Raw genomic sequence first — 18985 nt, 5'->3', positions numbered from 1 at the left:
CAATGTAGATATTTGTGCAAAGTTATTAACTCCAACTCGTGAGGCGACACGCCTTCGCCTTTCCATAAAAGAAAAGTGCCATATTCTGTCCAAACACAACGTCAGTTTTGGAAGCTATATTGATTTCTTCAATTTGTTGAACAGTTATATCAATTTCAGGATCGGTTGTGAATGTCTATAAATAAACAATGTGTGAAGAAACAGGAAATAGTACACAAATTATATTTACCAATTTAGCCTGTGGGTCTGATTGAGCTTTTTTAGTTTCAGAATTAGCAAATACAACCAGATCTTTCATCTCAGCGATGTGATGTTTCTGTTTTTCATATTTTTTGTTTAGAGCTTTGAATGTTTCAATTTTTTGTTATACTTATCCAGTAAATCATAGTATTTGATGCGATATGAGTCTTCTTGTACCCTCTGACTGACAGAATCATTGAACTTACAGGAATTTTCGTCAGATACATGGGATTTATCGATTACTTCCGCAGACTTTGAATGCGATGCGACAATGCATTGTGCATTAGATCTCACATCTTCAGCTGTTTTTTTGAGAATAATACTTGTCGGATACTGTTGATAAAGAGTCTATATCAAAATTAACTGGTAAAGGGTCGTGCTTTGAATTTTCACGTCTTTTTGATAGAGAGCATCCTTCTAAAGCATTGTTATTTACACCAGTTTTAACCGGTGTGACCAAACTCCTGAACTTTTTTGCTGAATTTGAATATCTAGTTAAACTAGATGAAAGCTGACTACTTTCTGCAAAATCATCCGAAACATCAAATTTATTCGATTCAATTGCATGCAGTTCCGCAGATGTTGTGATTGCCAATCTATTCATAACATGGCCATCGATTTCAGTGTCATCCGCAGAATTTTTATTCGCATGAGAATTATATGAATGTTTTCTGTCTTCCTTAAATGATTGACTCAAATCTCCTTTTTGGCTTAAATCTAGTGGATCAATAGAGTTCTCACTGTTAATATCTGCCAAACTTCTGGTCATAGTTACTGGCACGAAGGTAAGACCACTTGTGGAGAATAAATCTCCATTTACTTCCGGTCATTATCGTTCCAAGCTAAAATTTACATTTTGATTCGCCTTCAATCATTGGATTGGAAACAATTTATTAAAAACTTACCATTTCAGTAACGTAATTTTGATTACGGAGCTTAGCTTGCTTTCGAACGCTTTCTGGACCATCATTACATGCGCGTTGTTTTGCCTTTTTATCCACGCGTCTTACTCGAACTAAAAATATATAAACTACGAACGGGTTGTTAATATAAAAAAGAATCATGTTAACCAGTTTTGCGTTTCGAAGACATATTTTAGTTTATCTCAAAAATAATCACCGGAAAATTCCACGCGTTACAACAGAAATTTTTATATTTTTTCTTCACTTCAATTTACACGATCAAATTAAAACACATATTTATATGTAATGTCCAATAATAATTAAATTTATGATTGAATTAAAAACCGAGTGAGCGAGTGAGTAAAAGGATATGGAATTTTGCATAACTCGACTTTTGATCGCCGCCCTGTTTAATTATGGTTAAAATTAGACAGAAAACAATTTTCGATATGAAATTTTGGGAACGTAACGTAACAACAAGGCCGTGCACAACGCGATTTTACTAAATTTTGTACTCTTTCTGTTAATCGTGTAACACAGATAATCTGCTACAAACAGAGATGCCAGATTTTTAGATTTTTTTGTTAATATGCAAATTTTTTAGTCGAGTTTTTAAACATTTTTTCGTCTGCAGACTTTTGACAGATTTTTTACACACAATCGTCAAAATTTACGGACTTTTCAAATTGCTGCGATCTTTTTTTGTAGCCCAATTTTGAGAACCATGCTAGATAAACATTTCAGACTTATTTTTGCACGCCGCCCGCAAATATTGACAAAATTTACCTGGCATCTCTGACTACAAATTGTTTTTGGCAAACGCAAAAAATCTTCGAATAAACTAAACCGAGAATATGAGAAAATCCCGAAACTCACGACTGGATACGCTATTTTGCGGCAACAAAAACTTGCCATAGGCTCGGTGATATCGAATGGTAAGAATTGTACTAATTCCTAGTGTATTATTTATAAAATATAAATTTTAGTTATCAAAACCGACACAAATTGACAAAACTATACAATCCCCTGAATCTTCGATCCCTCAGTGCACAAACGGAATCAATGCACAATATGGGTTATCGAAGATAAAAAAAATCATGATGTGTACGCGAAATCCCATTTATCTCCAATTTCAGTCGTCTCTGATCAGCAGGTACTTTTATTTTGTTTTGAAGTCATATATTTATTTGTAGTTATTGAAGTTTAAAAACTCATTTTAGGATATATCATCGTAATCTTCAGAATTATTAAGCGAAGAGTTATGCAAAGATCAAACGTCAGATGATGCCACTTGTACAAACAATTATAATTCGGTTGCTTTCAGTGATGCTGAGAACAGTTTCGAGTTTGCGAAATGAATCTGGGGAAAATATTCGGAAGATGAATCTAACTGAACCTGCACCGGAATGCCCAAACCGCGAAGAAGAAGAGGTAATATTTTAACAAATATCAACCTGTATGTTTTTGATCTCTCTTCAATCACATTTCAACTTAACACTTAATCATACTTAAGTGAAATTTCGATCTCGTTTCAGCATTGCTACAAAAATGATTTACTTCATCCACACGGATATTCATGGATATTTAACAGAAAGCAACCAGATACGTTACAAATATATGGATGCATATAATAGAAACCACCCAGATACAGTCAGAGCGATGGATTTGTGCATGAAACGTGGTGTTCCTGTAAATGGTGTCAAAGGAAAAACTATTGAACACAAAACAGTCGGTGTTGAACAGTCGTTCGCACCGCACGCGTATAGCTCTTGGCTCCTGGAATTTTTTTTCTGGCTACCTAGAGTTTCATTGATTCAAGGCTTCAGTCTTTTTCAAGGCTACCTGAATCACTAACTAAGTGACTAAGTGATACAAAGAGTGATATTAGAGTGACTAAGTGATACAAAGAGTGATATTAGAGTGACTAAGAAATTAATCAGCCTTTTCTAAGGCTAGCTAGGAGTCTAATCGAAGACTAATTTAGCCTAGTTAATTTAATTTAAAATTTCAAAAATGCCTGCGTCCAACCGGAAAGGCAACAAGCCTAAGGCTAAAAATAATTCAATACGGAATAAATCACAATCCGTTATTCAACATTTTTCTAATAACATTCACGATCTTATAGAATCTGAATGTAAAAATAAAAGACAACGGACGGATTTCCCTTCCGTTGATCCTATGCCGTCTAACAATATTTACGAGATTCTTCCTGAATCCGATTGTAGCGACATAGAAGAAAATTCTTCAAAAATTCCCAAAATGGACGCTTGTCGTTCTGGGAAGAAACATCAATCTATGCCACCAGTGACGGTGATGATTTCCGACTTCAAAGCATTCCGTACTGAGCTTTCTACTTTTCTCCCGGAAGTAAAAGTCTCATTTCAAATCGGACGAAGAGGAGAATGTCGAGTCTTGGTGGATGGATTGGAAGATTACGAAAGTCTTATTCGATATTTGTCCGAAAAACTTCATAAATTTTATTCATATGATATAAAATCAGACAGACCCTTCAAGGCTGTCTTGAAAGGATTATCAAATGATCAAAGTATTGATGAAATTAAAAATGAACTAAAAGAATTGCTTGGTTTTGCCCCTTCCCAAGTAATACTTATGAAAAAAAGAGCGAATGGTACTTCTAAACCACGCTCTGGAATTTCCCATGAACTTTACCTAATACACTTCAATCGAAGTGATGTAAACAATTTGAAAACTTTAGAAAAAGTACGTTTCATTTCCCACATTAAAATTCATTGGGAACATTATAAACGGCATAATCGTATTGCAAACTTAACGCAATGTCGTCGTTGCCAAGGCTTCGGTCATGGAACCAAAAATTGTCATATGGATATACGGTGTTTGAATTGTGGTAAATCGCATTCGAAAGACGCTTGTCCAATGAATGAAACCACTGATAAATTTTCATGTTCAAATTGCAATGGAAATCATAAATCCAATTATTTGAAATGTCCTGTCAGGGAAAAAATTTTAAACGCTCGTTCGCTTAGACAACAAGTCAAATCAACGACCTTAAATTTACAGAACATACCTGAAAATTCTTCTAAGGCACCTGCCAATTCGTCTTCTAACGAAAACAATTTATTGACAGGTAGATCGACCTCGTCATCATCTTCTTCTAATGTCAGTTATGCTGGTATATTAGGTAGAAATCTATCTCCTATTTCTTCTAATGTAAATAATCAAAACACAGGACCGCCTTGCAGTTCTTCTTCTAACGAAAACAATTTATTAATAGGTAGACCGGCCAAATCATCTTCTTCTAATGGCAGTCTACCTACAAATATTCCTTCAATGCCATTCGCTTCTTTAAATGAAGTCGATTTAGGCGATATAACTGAAAATAAAATGATCTACCTACAAGATCAACTTTTTCAAATGATCATCCAAATGAATTCGACTTCATCACTTTTTGAAGCATTTCAAATCGGATGGAAATTTGCAAATAATATTATAATGAATTTAAAATTTAACAGTGATGTTAAATAATTATTTGAATATTTTAAATTGGAATGCTCGATCTTTGAAATCGAGTGAAGATGAATTTTATAATTTTCTCAAAGTTCACAAAATTCATATTGCCATTGTGACAGAAACTTTTCTTAAACCAAATGTAAAATTGAAAAGTAATCCACATTATGTGGTTCATCGATTTGACAGGTTTACTGGAATTGGTGGTGGAGTTGCCATTTTTGTCCAACGGCAAATTAAACATCGAATTTTACCTTCTTTCAATACTAAAGTTATTGAAAGCTTGGGAATCGAAGTTGAAACCATTCATGGAATTTATTTCATCGCTGGAGCATATTTGCCATTCCAATGCACCGGCGAACAATTAAATTTCTTTAAAGGCGATTTGCAAAAACTTACAAGATATCGATCGAAATTTTTCGTAATAGGGGACTTAAATGCTAAGCATGTCCAGTGGAATTGTAGGCAAAATAACAGTAATGGTAAAATACTTCATAATCAACTCTCAGCTGGTTACTTTACAGTTCTTCATCCCAGTAATCCTACTTGTTTCTCTTCCGTGAAAAACCCGTCTACAATTGATCTGGTTCTAACAGATCAAAGTCACATTTGTAGTGAACCGATTACTCATGCTGATTTTGACTCAGATCATCTTCCTGTAACATTCAGACTTTCCAACGAAGCTATAATTAATCCAATTAGTTCTATTTTCAACTATCATAGAGCAAATTGGTTGGATTACAGATCTCACATTGAAAATCATGTGGATCATGAAACTATTTTAGAAAATTCTGCGGATATCGACACAGCAATTGATAATTTGAATCATTATATTATCGAAGCTAGAAATCTTTCAGTTCCCAAAGCTCAAACTAAATTAAATTCTCCTATCATCGATGACAATCTTCAAGTGCTCATTCGGTTGAAGAATGTTCGTCGACGACAATATCAACGTTCTCGTGATCCTGCTATGAAAAACATAGTTAAGGATTTACAAAAAGAAATTAAACATAGATTTACTCTTTTGCGAAATGAAAATTTCGCTAAAGAAGTTGAACAAATTAAACCATATTCTAAACCTTTCTGGAAACTTTCTAAGGTTCTTAAGAAACCTCAGAAACCTATTCCTGCTCTCAAGGAAGGAAATCAAATACTTCTTACAAATGGCGAAAAAGCTCAAAAACTTGCTCAGCAGTTCGAGAGTGTCCACAATTTTAATTTGAACGTTGTGAGTCCTATTGAAAATGAAGTCTCACTGAAATATGATCATATTTCAACCCAAGTGTTATCACACGATGACATTATTGAGACGAATTTTGATGAAATTAAATCAATTATTAGAAAACTTAAAAACATGAAGGCTCCTGGTAATGATGGAATTTTTAATATTCTTATTAAAAATCTTCCCGATGTTGCCTTGAGACTCCTGGTTAAAATTTTCAACAAGTGTTTTTCATTAGCTTACTTCCCAAAAAGATGGAAAAACGCTAAAGTAATTCCTATCCTAAAACCTGATAAAAACCCAGCAGAAACATCAAGTTATCGCCCAATTAGCTTACTTTCTTCTATCAGTAAACTTTTTGAAAAAATTATCTTGTTAAGAATGATGACTCATATAAATGAGAATTCAATTTTTTTACCAGAGCAGTTTGGATTTCGTCATGAACATTCAACTACTCATCAACTTGTCAGAGTAACGAACATGATAAAATCAAATAATTCTTCTGGGTTATCCACTGGAGTTGCTCTTCTAGACATAGAAAAAGCATTCGACAGTGTTTGGCACAAAGGTTTAATAGCAAAAATGTCTGATTTCCAGTTTCCTATTTATTTGATCAAAATGATTCAAAATTATTTAACTGATCGTACTCTTCAGGTTAGCTATCAGAATTGTAAATCTGAATTGCTACCCGTACGAGCCGGTGTTCCGCAGGGTTCGAGTGTAGCTCCAATCTTGTATAATATTTTCACTTCTGATCTTCCAAATCTACCCGTTGGTTGTCAGAAATCGCTATTCTGTGACGACACAAGTCTGTTAGCCACAGGTAGAAATCTAAGAGTGATCTGCAGTCGCCTACAAAGAAGTTTAAATATTTTCAGTGATTATCTGTCAAAATGGAAAATTAAACCAAATGCAGCAAAAACGCAATTAATTATCTTTCCTCACAAGCCAAGAGCTTCTTTTCTTAAACCAAACAATAATCACATTCTCAAATTGAATGGCTTGGAATTGACATGGTCTGATCAAGCTAAATACTTAGGTTTAACGTATGACAAAAAACTCACTTTCAAGGATCACATTGAAGGAATCCAGGCAAAGTGTAATAAATATATTAAATGTTTATATCCTCTTATAAACAGAAATTCTAAGCTCTGTCTAAAAAACAAATTGTTAATTTATAAACAAATTTTCAGACCAGCCATGCTTTATGCGGTACCAATTTGGTCAAGCTGTTGTTCCACCAGGAAGAAAACGCTTCAAAGGATTCAGAATAAAATTCTGAAAATGATTCTGAAGCGTCCTCCCTGGTTTAGTACAAATGAGTTACACAGACTCACAAATATAGAACCATTAGATGTAATGTCACATAATATTATAAGCAAATTCCGACAAAAATCGATGCAATCTTCAATTGAATCGATTCGCTCTCTGTATTAGTTAGTAAGTTAGTATATAAGTTCCTTTTCCCCATTACACAATACAAGTAGGTTTAGAATTTTCCCTACACAAAAATCTCAGAATTGCGGAAGCAAATAATGTCTTCATGGTAATAACCAAATCATATATATATAACAGGGCTGAAAAGTCACCACTTGTGGCTGAACACCCAATTTAAATCTTAATAATTTAATTTTAACTCATATTCCAATAAATAGTTATTTAAAAAAAAAAAAAAAAAATTGAACACAAATGTTACTGAACAGGATATTCTAGAGTGAGAAATTGTTGAATGTTTTTGTTGAGGATTGTGAAATTTTATACAGAATTGATGAAATGAAGTACAATGTTCATTTACTTTTGCATATTCCGTCTTGCGTAAGAAATTTTGGTCCGCTGTGGGCATTTTCACTTTTTTGCTTCGAGGATATGAATGGAGTTTTGAAAAAATTCATTAAAGGTCCTAAACAACCCATTATTCAAATTGCTAGACGATGTCTTCTAGCACAAAAGAGAAAGAAATATATGAAAAACAATATTTTGTACTGTTCCCGAAAAACTATATTTCTTTCTAATTGAAATACAATAAAATGTATTGAAACCAATAGAATTGACTGTTTACCAATCGTTTCTCCTGTAAAATGAATGGTTAATTTTTATACGGGTTGTTTACATCTCGGTTAATTTTTCTAAAGGGCGTATAGGCATGTCACAGTTTCTCTTTAATCACTCCTCTGTTTGAAAGTCGAAAATATCGGGTATCATTTCATGCAAAAAAGTTGAGTGATAAACGTGGAAACCGCTTGGTAATTTATAGAAGAGAAAGTAAACAAAGAGAAACTGTCACTTGCTTATACGCCCATTTGAAAAATTAACAGAGACATGTGAATCGATCGTACAGATTTTTACTAGTGTATAGTGATGTTAGATAATTCTCGGTTAATTTACGTCTGCTTAGCGGTTCAAATTGAACTGCTTTATGCAAAATTCGGCAGTTCAATTTGAACCGCTAAGCAGACGTAAAGTTTCTGCTATTTGCAGAAGACTTTATTCTTTGCATCGAAATGAAGTGTAAATACTGATGTGCCGAACGAATGCCGTAGCCATGGTATTTTTGACTTTTCACTTCTAGCTATTTCGAAATTCAAAATAATGCTTAATTCGACATTAGAGGAGGTTAGAATAATATGCGCAAATGTTTAAAAGTTTTGTGAATTTAATGCCAGTACAAGAAAAATAAGAAAGTTGGGTAACGATCTGTTTTATTTTCGAATCAAATTTTATAATATTGCCCATATTGACGTGTTGCTGCTTATGTTGACGCATCGGAGTGACATCGATCATTATGGTAGTCATGATGAAGTGTGTATCGGCACCGACCGTCGTACCGCCATCGCACCGCTGCTGATTCCATTACTAATGTTTTCTCAGTTCATATAGCAAACTTCTAACGGAAATGTCGATATTTGACTCAGGGTCCTGATCAGGAAGGAATTCTCACGCTGCAGTGGCAGATGCATCGCGTCGTAGTCGTTTCCGGAGCAAGAATGATCAGCGAGGATGAAATCAACAGCCGAGTCAAGAAGTAATCCTCGACACCTATCAGACTACTCAATCCTCGACACCTATCAGAATCAATCAATCACTGAGATATCTTGCTACTTCTTCCTTCTGACTCCAGTGATTTGGATTCGGGAAGTGGAAGAGGGTCGCCGTTTCCTGTGTTGTGTTGTTCCCCGGCGACTGATAATGGACTCATTTTTCCTATACGAGAAGTTCATTTACATAATGATTCGATTTCACTGAAAACAAAACCGTTATCGAGACTATAAAGCTTTTATTAATTGCCTTCAAGACCAATGTAAATGAAAAATTACGCACAATCACAAAATACAAAAACTTCGCATCCATCACTCCAATTACGTTATCCACGTACGATTTTTTCCGCTATAGTGAAACTTTATGTCCTAATGAAAGATTAGATGCGTTTATTGACCATTCGTATAGTCAGCTTACATAAAATACATAGTCGGTTGAACAACACTATACGATTATGTACTTGTCACTTGGATTGTGTTCATATGAGCAATATGAATAGTGTTCTCAATCTTCTCAATCTTCTAGACAACTGTATATGTATTCATGGTAACATTGATATATTGTAAAGAGGAACTTACTGATATGGTAGCAATAACTACATTAGCGATTTCATTTTCCTTGTGATTGTGATTTTATCTATTTGATCTTAGTTTTGAAATGAATTGTCAGAATGACCATACTAGATAAATCATGAATACAAATAGTATTTTCAAGTTAGAGTTTTTGTTATATAGTACTTTATACAATACAGATGGTGAATTATCTCATATCATGGTCATTGTTACTATTTAACCGTATAGGTGAAAGAAGCATGGCAAACAGGTGACGGTTACTATAACATTTTTCTTAGTGTATGATTGTGAATTTAAAGTTGTTGTTTTTTAAGTTTAAAATTTAATTTAACTCGCCTGGCATCTCTGCTTACAACTGTCAAAATTGAAGTCTTCGATAGTCCCACGACTAAAGGGCCTAACTGCAAATGAAAGCCTCTCTTTGTTTACTTTCTCTTTTGATTATTACGGAGCCATTTTTGAAAATTCTCTAAAGTTTCCAATATAAATCGAAAGATTGTAGTTTTACCTTGAAAGTTTTACGAAGAGTAAAGCGTCAAATATAAAATTAGTTCGGTAAATCGTGGAAGAAAAAGTAAACAAAGAGATACTGTCATTTGCAGTTAGGCCCTTTTGCCGTGGGACGGTCGTCTTGTCTTAATTCCAAACAGCGCCCACTGGTGGGCAGAGATGCCATTTATACAGATTTATCTGTATAATACAGATTTTTACATCCTCATACAGATCTAATACAGAATACAGATTTAATACAGATTCCCAAAGTTGAATACAGATATATACAGTTTTCGCAAGAAATAATAAAGGAAAATTAAACTGTTTCTGTCTGAGCTATCTTTTAGTATTTGATTGCAGTGGCGAGATGGAAGTTTAATAATCAACGGACAAATCACAAATTAAAGAAAAAATTTGTGTGCAGATATTTGATGATCAACACAAAAAAAAACATTTATATTACAATTTGAAGCTTTATTGTTAGGCTAAGGCCATATACGAGAAAGTAGAGCCAAACTTGGTACTGACCAAGGCGCTTTACTTCCCTCTTTTGGTCTGCTAATGTCATCCACCAGCTCGATTCAGCTTTTTGCGTTTATTCTATCTGCGGCCTGAGAGTCAACCTTTAAATCAAGAAAAGTATATGGAATTGAATTTTAATTGTGGTTGAAAAATCATTCATATTGAATTTCGTCTTTACATTTTTTTGTGAACTAGGAAGATAAAACATAAATGCTCCTTGAAACTCCCATTCTGTAACCATAATCTGTTAAGATAGCGTACAACATCATTGCGTTGAAGAAATTTCATTTTATTAGTGAACACGCAGTTATATACAAAATTTTTATACAGGTTAATACAGATTTTCTCTGAAAATATCTGGCATCTCTGCTGGTGGGTCTAACGCGGTCATCTTGTGAAAATTGTAGTTTGCTTTTCGTTAAATTAAATTTGCGAAAATTACTCTTTTCGTGATCGGAATCCTGTTTTTAGTTATAGTTTGGGTAGAACCGTGAATGTTTATCAATGTCGTTTGAAAGAACCAATCCATTTCTCTGCGATATAATGCTGATAGATTCACTGTTCTAATTGTATTCGGAATCAAGTTTTTTTTCACTCCGAATCATATTCCGTTTTTCGCTTTCGTAAGTCTGGAGATCAAGTTTTTTTCCAGCAAAACTGGATCTGAACATTATTTCAAACCGGAAGTGAGAGGTTAATTGTTATCGAGGAAGTGCGGTAGGCCGAACATAAAAGGCTCGTTTGTACGGCCCAGGTTTATAGGAAAAGTAGCAAAGGTCAGTCTTTTGTAGTGGTGGTGGTAGTGGGTGGTGAAATGCACTCCACCCCGTTAGTTTTATTTTTGTTATGTTGCGTTGTATTGACGTTGAAAATTACTTTTTACATTTCTTCTTCGATGCTACAGCAAAGTAGTGTCCTCGATTCGGTCGTCAATAATTGGTACTCTCCTTTGCACAATCGAGTTATCTGTTTGTTAAGCTGGGATACGCCCAGATAATTGTGCATACGCACGAGTGTTTCTCATTTTTGCTAAAATTCGCTTATTTTTATTTTTTGCACTCCTGCAGATAGATACCGTGTGGGGTTGGGCCTCTGCCCCGCTGCGCCTAGCGGCAAACAGAATGGGCGACGTATTAATTTCTGACCGTCCCCCATCTCCAGCGAGGTAAGTCACGAAACAATCACTTTTCACATTGGCTTATCCCGGTTATACATTATCTCGTCAGTAGACTGTCCCACACATCGGAGAAGCATCCGCGGGTAACACTAACCGAGTTGAATGTTCTTCGGCGACATAGAGAGCTATGCGATGTAGTCATCAATGTCAGCGGACGGAAAATTTTTGCTCATCGGGTAATCTTGTCAGCATGCAGCCCGTATTTTCGAGCCATGTTTACGGGAGAACTGGAAGAGTCTCGCCAGACGGAAGTTACTATTCGGGATATTGATGAAAACGCAATGGAATTGTTGATCGATTTTTGTTATACCTCGCATATTGTGGTAGAGGAATCAAATGTCCAGACTCTGCTTCCGGCGGCATGTTTATTGCAATTGGCGGAAATTCAGGATATATGTTGTGAATTTCTGAAGCGTCAATTAGATCCCACCAATTGTTTAGGAATACGTGCATTTGCTGATACACATTCCTGTAGGGAATTACTACGAATCGCAGATAAATTCACGCAGCACAATTTCCAGGAAGTGATGGAAAGTGAGGAGTTTTTGTTACTTCCAGTTGGGCAATTAGTGGACATTATATGCAGTGATGAACTAAATGTTCGCTCGGAGGAACAAGTGTTCAATGCGGTAATGGCTTGGTTGAAATACAACGTAGCTGAACGTCGACAACATCTGGCGCAGGTTCTTCAGCATGTAAGGATGCCTCTGTTGAGTCCCAAGTTTTTAGTTGGAACGGTAGGATCAGACCTACTGGTTCGATCCGACGAAGCCTGTCGTGATCTGGTAGATGAAGCGAAAAATTATTTGTTACTTCCACAAGAGAGGCCTTTGATGCAGGGACCGAGGACGCGCCCTAGGAAGCCTACACGACGAGGTGAAGTATTGTTTGCTGTTGGAGGTTGGTGTTCAGGTGATGCGATTGCATCTGTCGAACGTTTCGATCCGGAAACAGCAGATTGGAAAATGGTAGCTCCCATGAGTAAACGACGTTGTGGTGTCGGAGTAGCGGTCCTAAATGATCTGCTTTACGCTGTTGGCGGTCATGATGGCCAGAGTTATTTGAACAGCATTGAAAGGTATGATCCTCAGACTAACCAGTGGAGCTGTGATGTTGCTCCAACGACTAGTTGCCGAACCAGTGTTGGTGTGGCTGTACTAGATGGGTTTCTGTATGCCGTTGGCGGTCAGGATGGAGTTCAGTGTCTGAATCATGTCGAACGGTACGATCCTAAGGAGAACAAATGGTCGAAGGTAGCTCCTATGACAACACGCCGATTAGGCGTGGCCGTTGCCGTACTTGGAGGCTACCTCTACGCCATTGGTGGCTCTGATGGCCAGTGCCCGTTGAATACGGTAGAAAGGTACGATCCCCGACAGAACAAGTGGTGTGCTGTTAGTCCTATGTCAACCAGACGGAAACATCTCGGCTGTGCGGTCTTCAACAATTTCATTTACGCTGTCGGTGGTCGAGACGATTGTATGGAACTGTCATCCGCCGAGCGTTACAATCCGCATACGAATTCATGGAGCCCAATTGTTGCCATGACTTCCAGACGTAGTGGGGTAAGTGGTAAAAGGAATTCAGATGCAGTTAATAGTTTTCATAGTCTATATTTGCGTATTTTTGCAAATTTTCAGATTCAGATTCAGGTTTCGATTTAGTAATTTATAGTTTATTTAGTGAGTCGATGCATATCAGCTCTTCATAGAAAACAGAACATTTCACGAAAAGGAAATCTTTAATCATAGACCACTAAGCTTATTGTTGAGAGTTCCTGTTTTCGTCTTTCAAATGTGCTACCTGAAATCTTTTATCGATGTGACAAGAAATGGTTAAAATGTACATAACTACCGTAAAAGTAGAATCGTCCTTTCATTAGCTTTTGTTATGTCGAGCAATATTCTATTCTACGGTGCTGCGTTGGTCGTTAGAATTGAACGAGAAAGTAATTTGAGATTTTGTCACTTCCGTTTTTCCAAAACAACGTAAAGACTCGTGTTGAAGGAAATTTTACCATTTATTGGTAGGGTTTTGTTCAAAGAAAAGGAAAAAGGCCTATTCGACCGGTTTGAAAAAAATTTTCTCTGTATTCGTCTGGTTTTCATAGACAGATTAGGAAAACATAGTGTATATGACATTTCTCAGGTGTAAATTCTGAATGACGATATATTTTTTTCTCGTAGGTCGGTCTGGCGGTAGTAAACGGACAGCTCTATGCCGTAGGCGGCTTTGATGGTACTGCTTATCTAAAAACCATCGAAGTGTATGACCCGGAGACGAACCAGTGGCGTCTGTGTGGCTGCATGAACTACCGACGGCTAGGCGGTGGTGTTGGAGTGATGCGGGCACCGCAAACCGAGAATTACATGTGGTAAATGGGCTTTGTTTTTCTTTGGTATATTTTTCTGTGCCATTTTTTTTAGGTTTGATAACCTTTTGTGTCTCACATTATTTAAAGCTTTATCATGCCTTACCATAACTGAAAGCTTTTGTCGTTTTCTCGTCTTTGCACAACAATTCTGACACATTTTCTAAGTTTAATATTTTAACCAAACGACCCTCTGACATTATTCACCATTCATTTTTTGATATAACTCGTTCTCTTTTACATTTTTAGGATACGAAAAGATTCTGTTGTTTAACATTCATGCACACTCGAACTCGACTAGATTGAAAGGGAAAAAAGTAAACGAGATCTGTCGCACATGTTCGTGGGCTTATGCTACAAAATCAAATCGTTGGTTAGCTTTTTTCGAAGTGGTAGACATTTTTATGATTATACAGTATCAGGGAACCTCAAAATACGAAACGAAAATAAACAACATATTGCTATTAACGCTAAGCGTCCTTTAAAAGAATTTCATACTCAGAACTTCTTGCTATAAAGTTCATGTTTGTTACGAAATTTCACAGTGACAAGTCAACAAATTTCATTTCAGAGGCACACACGTCATCATAAGCTATAATCATTTATGAAAACAGAAACTCACAGTTGCACATAGTAGATATTAGACAATGTTACACTAATTTCGTTCAAATATTATGTTATTCACATCACATGGAAATCGCTAGCTATGGTGTATGAATATCACATGTTTTTCAATATGGTACGCGAAAACTTGTCTTGCTTATTAAATTTAAATTTGATTTGTGTATACTCTTAAGATTATTCAATCATTTTGATCATCACGCACTGGCATGTGCTGCTGTGTTTCATCAGTGTAAGTTTGTTTATTGTTTAATTGTTCAACATCAGAAGCTCATACATTATAAATTGTTTGTACCATAACTCTTATTCATCCGATCTCATCTCGCTTCTTTCCAACATTTTGATCTGTCGAATTCTAAAGCTTAAAACCTTAAAATAAATGAAAATCCTGAGTAAAGTAGTTAAATTTTACAGAATTCCTCTTTAATAATGCAAGTAACGATTCATACTGAAGACATTAGGTGATCAATTTAGTTTTTTGTCGGGATAAGAATTATACTTTGTATTAGAAGAGTGCATGGTTGGTCATCTGAAGTATATAAATAGGTTACTTTATTTAGTAATTTGACGTAGTGGATTGCAATTGAATCCTGCTTATCAAACTTACATTGTTTTTTATGTTATTTTTATCAACTTAAGAAATATCGTGAAGATAAATTATTGCTAAAGAAGTTGTTAAATAAAAACTGTAGATAATAGAAATATTTTCATTTTTAAACTTGAAAGAACGCACAGCTGCACATAATACTTCATATGATTAACTATTTTTATCATTGAGATTCCAGACTCCCAAGTTCCAATGATACATTTGATTTTATTTTAGAGTATATTATTTATTGGAATATTAATTTATAATATAGGGGGCGGGTATAGCGTGATGTGTAAGTCGATACCTTTTACGCAGCCCACCTGGGCTTGATTCCCAACCCTGCACATAGGGTCAGAAAGTTTTTCTGGCCCGAGGCGGCAAATGACCTTATGTTCAAAAACCTCAATAATCTAAACAACAACAAAAAAAATTTTTGAATTGAAATTTTATCGATTTTTATCTGAATTGATTTGTAATACTATGTGACATTCAATCTAATATTTGTGAGTTTGCGCATCTCATTTGTACTAAACCAGAGAAGATACATGGCAATTCATGCAGAACTAGTATCAATTAGTAAAATGACGGAATTGGAAAAAAATATCTATCCCAAAAAGCAACGTAATTCCGAGTATTGAACGACGTTCCAGGTGTGTTTAATGGTATGTCCGTACACATATTAGACACAAATGCAGTGAATAATCATCGTCATATAATTTTAAAACTAGGTGGATTATTTCTTAAAACTTTGCATGGAACAACTTGCAAGACGTTTTAACTATGTGAAGCAATTAATGCAAAAGAAACTCACGATACCAATTCTGTTACGGAATGACTAAATTGGAAGAAGTTTTTAAACACTTAAACTATATTTTTATTCAAATCATAATAACGCCCTTTTGAAATGTAATAAATTGAACTAGAGAACCAAAATTTTTGTAACGCTTGGGAACAATGGGATCTGTCAAATTGTTATACGGTTGGTTGTACTTGAAGTTTTCATGTTCCACGTAGGGCACATTTGTATTGTCTTTAGGGAATTGAATGACATCCAACTACCTATGGGGCATTCCACACAAAATCAGTCCCCAAATTTATTTTCCATATAACTATTTTTTCGGTTAAGAACCCAAAAATTATTCGAAACGCATTTTGTTTTTCTCATCTAGAAATGCTATACAATTACTGTAAAAAGCGACTTTCGGCCCGGAGGGCCGAATGTCATATACCATTCGACTCAGCTCAACGAACTGAACAAATGTCTGTTTGTATGTGTGCACGTATGTTTGTATGTATGTGACACTCGATTTTCTCAGAGATGGCTTAACTGATTTTCACAAACTTAGATTCAAACAAAAGGTCTTATGGTCCTATTGATTTTTATTTTTATCCGATTTTCGGTTCCGGAAATACAAGGCAATATGTGCAAATCTATGAGAAAATGAGCACTCAATTTTCTCGTAAATTTCTTAATCGATTTTTACAAACTAAGATGCAAATGAAAAAATTTGAAATTCTTTAAAAAGTCCCCGAAATGTTGATAAATGAAAAAATTTAAAATTTTTAAAAGAATTACTGATAAATTCATCTAGTTGGCAGACTTTGTTAGTGAGTGGATATAGAAATCTACTTTGGGGCTACTAGTCCCCGGTTTCTGCTTCCGAACGTACCGGTAATAGTGTAGAAAAGCTCCAAAAACGGAACTCACTTCGATTTCTCAGCAAAGGTTTAACCGATTTTTACAAATCATGATTCAAATTAAAGCTTGTAGTATCTTAAAATATTCTGTGCAATTTCATCCAGATCCGACTTCCGGTTACGAAATTATAAAGTAATGAGTACAAAATGATGCAAAATCGGTACGCATCGGTACGGGCTGGTACGGAAGAAGAAGTAAACACCACCGCCTAGCACACAGCGTGCTTTGTTCAATTTTGTATAGCGTGCAGGGTTGCCACACTTGAATCTATATTCAAAACTAAAAACTATTGACAGAATCTTATAGTGATGTTTTTGAAAATATAAGTAATTTGAGAAAGGCATCATTACACCACTAAATGGATAAAAAAATTTGTTTTTGACATTAAAAATACCTTACTCTTCACTATTCGAGGCCGGGTGTCAATTAAAAATTTTAAAAATAGCCGCGTAATCTTTTTCTGTCATAATTTTGAATGTTAATAGCTCAGTCTTTTGATGATGGATTGATATGATTTAACAACCAATCGAATCGGAAACTTTTAGCTTGAACATGTATGGCAACGTCGTTTCAGTATTTCAATAGAATACTATTGAAAAATTGGTTAGAATCGCCCTATGTTTTCATCCGCCAATCCCAGCTGACCAAAATGATGTCATTTTCTTGTTCGGCATAGGAGGCTTTGCGTCATGCATAAAAACACTGCATCGATCTGCGTAGTATGAAGAGGAATCTATAAATATATGCTGCATAATATTTCTTTACCTATTTGATGCTCGCCTGTGAATGAAACAAGTAGCTCGTCCAGTGAGGTAAATTTAGCATTGTGTGTTGATGCAATTTCGTGCTGTCTACTTTTAACTTAAACATGTATGGCAACGTTGTTTCAGTTTTTCAATAACATACTAATGAAAACTTGGTTAGAATCGATCTATGTTTTCATTACCCATCACAGAAGAGCGAATGATATCATCTTGTTGATTTTTCGTGCACCGCCGACGGTTTCGATCGTTGGTTTTCATCGTTCTTTCTGCATCGCATGTGAACGTTCAACAAGGAAGGGAATTTTTAAATATATATGCCATGTTACATATTTAACTTCAATCGGCAGCCAGTCACTAGCGTAGCAGCTAGCTTGTCGCTCGCTGGATGCTTGGTTGTTGTGGCGCTTCGTCGTGTTCGCTTGAGTATATTGAATGTATTAGCTGTTGATTCTACGGGAACTAACAGGCCAATTCTAAACTTTCGGCGATTGATTTTTAGGATCAAATTTTTTTCTTTGTATTTCATTATAGTAAAATGTTTCAAGAATATACTGTGAAATTTTCACAATTATACGAAATTATAAAGTAATGAGTACAAAATGATGCAAAATCGGTACGCATCGGTACGGGCTGGTACGGAAGAAGAAGTAAACACCACCGCCTAGCACACAGCGTGCTTTGTTCAATTTTGTATAGCGTGCAGGGTTGCCACACTTGAATCTATATTCAAAACTAAAAACTATTGACAGAATCTTATAGTGATGTTTTTGAAAATATAAGTAATTTGAGAAAAGCATCATTACACCACTAAATGGATAAAAAAAATTGTTTTTGACATTAAAAATACCTTACTCTTCACTATTCGAGGCCGGGTGTCAATAAAAATTTTAAAAATAGCCGCGTAATCTTTTTCTGTCATAATTTTGAATGTTAATAGCTCAGTCTTTTGATGATGGATTGATATGATTTAACAACCAATCGAATCGGAAACTTTTAGCTTGAACATGTATGGCAACATCGTTTCAGTATTTCAATAGAATACTATTGAAAAATTGGTTAGAATCGCCCTATGTTTTCATCCGCCAATCCCAGCTGACCAAAATGATGTCATTTTCTTGTTCGGCATAGGAGGCTTTGCGTCATGCATAAAAACACTGCATCGATCTGCGTAGTATGAAGAGGAATCTATAAATATATGCTGCATAATATTTCTTTACCTATTTGATGCTCGCCTGTGAATGAAACAAGTAGCTCGTCCAGTGAGGTAAATTTAGCATTGTGTGTTGATGCAA

At 35.4% G+C, this 18985-nt stretch overlaps 1 protein-coding gene and 1 long non-coding RNA gene across 3 annotated transcripts; both read left to right on the top strand.

Annotated features, from left to right (window-relative positions):
* Positions 1 to 1958: 1958 nt before the first annotated feature.
* Positions 1959 to 2819, top strand: LOC131439173 (uncharacterized). The gene is made up of 4 exons (XR_009231070.1): positions 1959 to 2077; positions 2129 to 2295; positions 2363 to 2573; positions 2678 to 2819. It is a non-coding gene; the product is annotated as an uncharacterized LOC131439173 (long non-coding RNA).
* Positions 2820 to 10828: 8009 nt separating this feature from the next.
* On the top strand, positions 10829 to 15343 carry LOC131436114 (kelch-like protein diablo). 2 transcript variants are annotated; one of them, XM_058604608.1, is made up of 5 exons: positions 10829 to 11248; positions 11540 to 11637; positions 11699 to 13214; positions 13836 to 14023; positions 14270 to 15343. In XM_058604608.1, exons 2-5 carry the CDS (start codon positions 11594 to 11596, stop codon positions 14292 to 14294), a joined length of 1773 nt encoding a protein of 590 aa, XP_058460591.1. In that variant the 5' UTR covers positions 10829 to 11248; positions 11540 to 11593; the 3' UTR covers positions 14295 to 15343. The 2 variants fall into 2 exon arrangements, with proteins under 2 accessions (XP_058460591.1, XP_058460593.1); XM_058604610.1 differs by having other exon boundaries at positions 10830 to 11248; positions 11702 to 13214.
* Positions 15344 to 18985: the final 3642 nt, after the last annotated feature.

The sequence above is a fragment of the Malaya genurostris genome, chromosome 3, assembly GCF_030247185.1.
Source record: "Malaya genurostris strain Urasoe2022 chromosome 3, Malgen_1.1, whole genome shotgun sequence".
NCBI lineage: Eukaryota > Metazoa > Arthropoda > Insecta > Diptera > Culicidae > Malaya > Malaya genurostris.
Note: the sequence above shows the minus strand (reverse complement) of the source record. Positions and strands in the feature narration are given on the sequence as shown.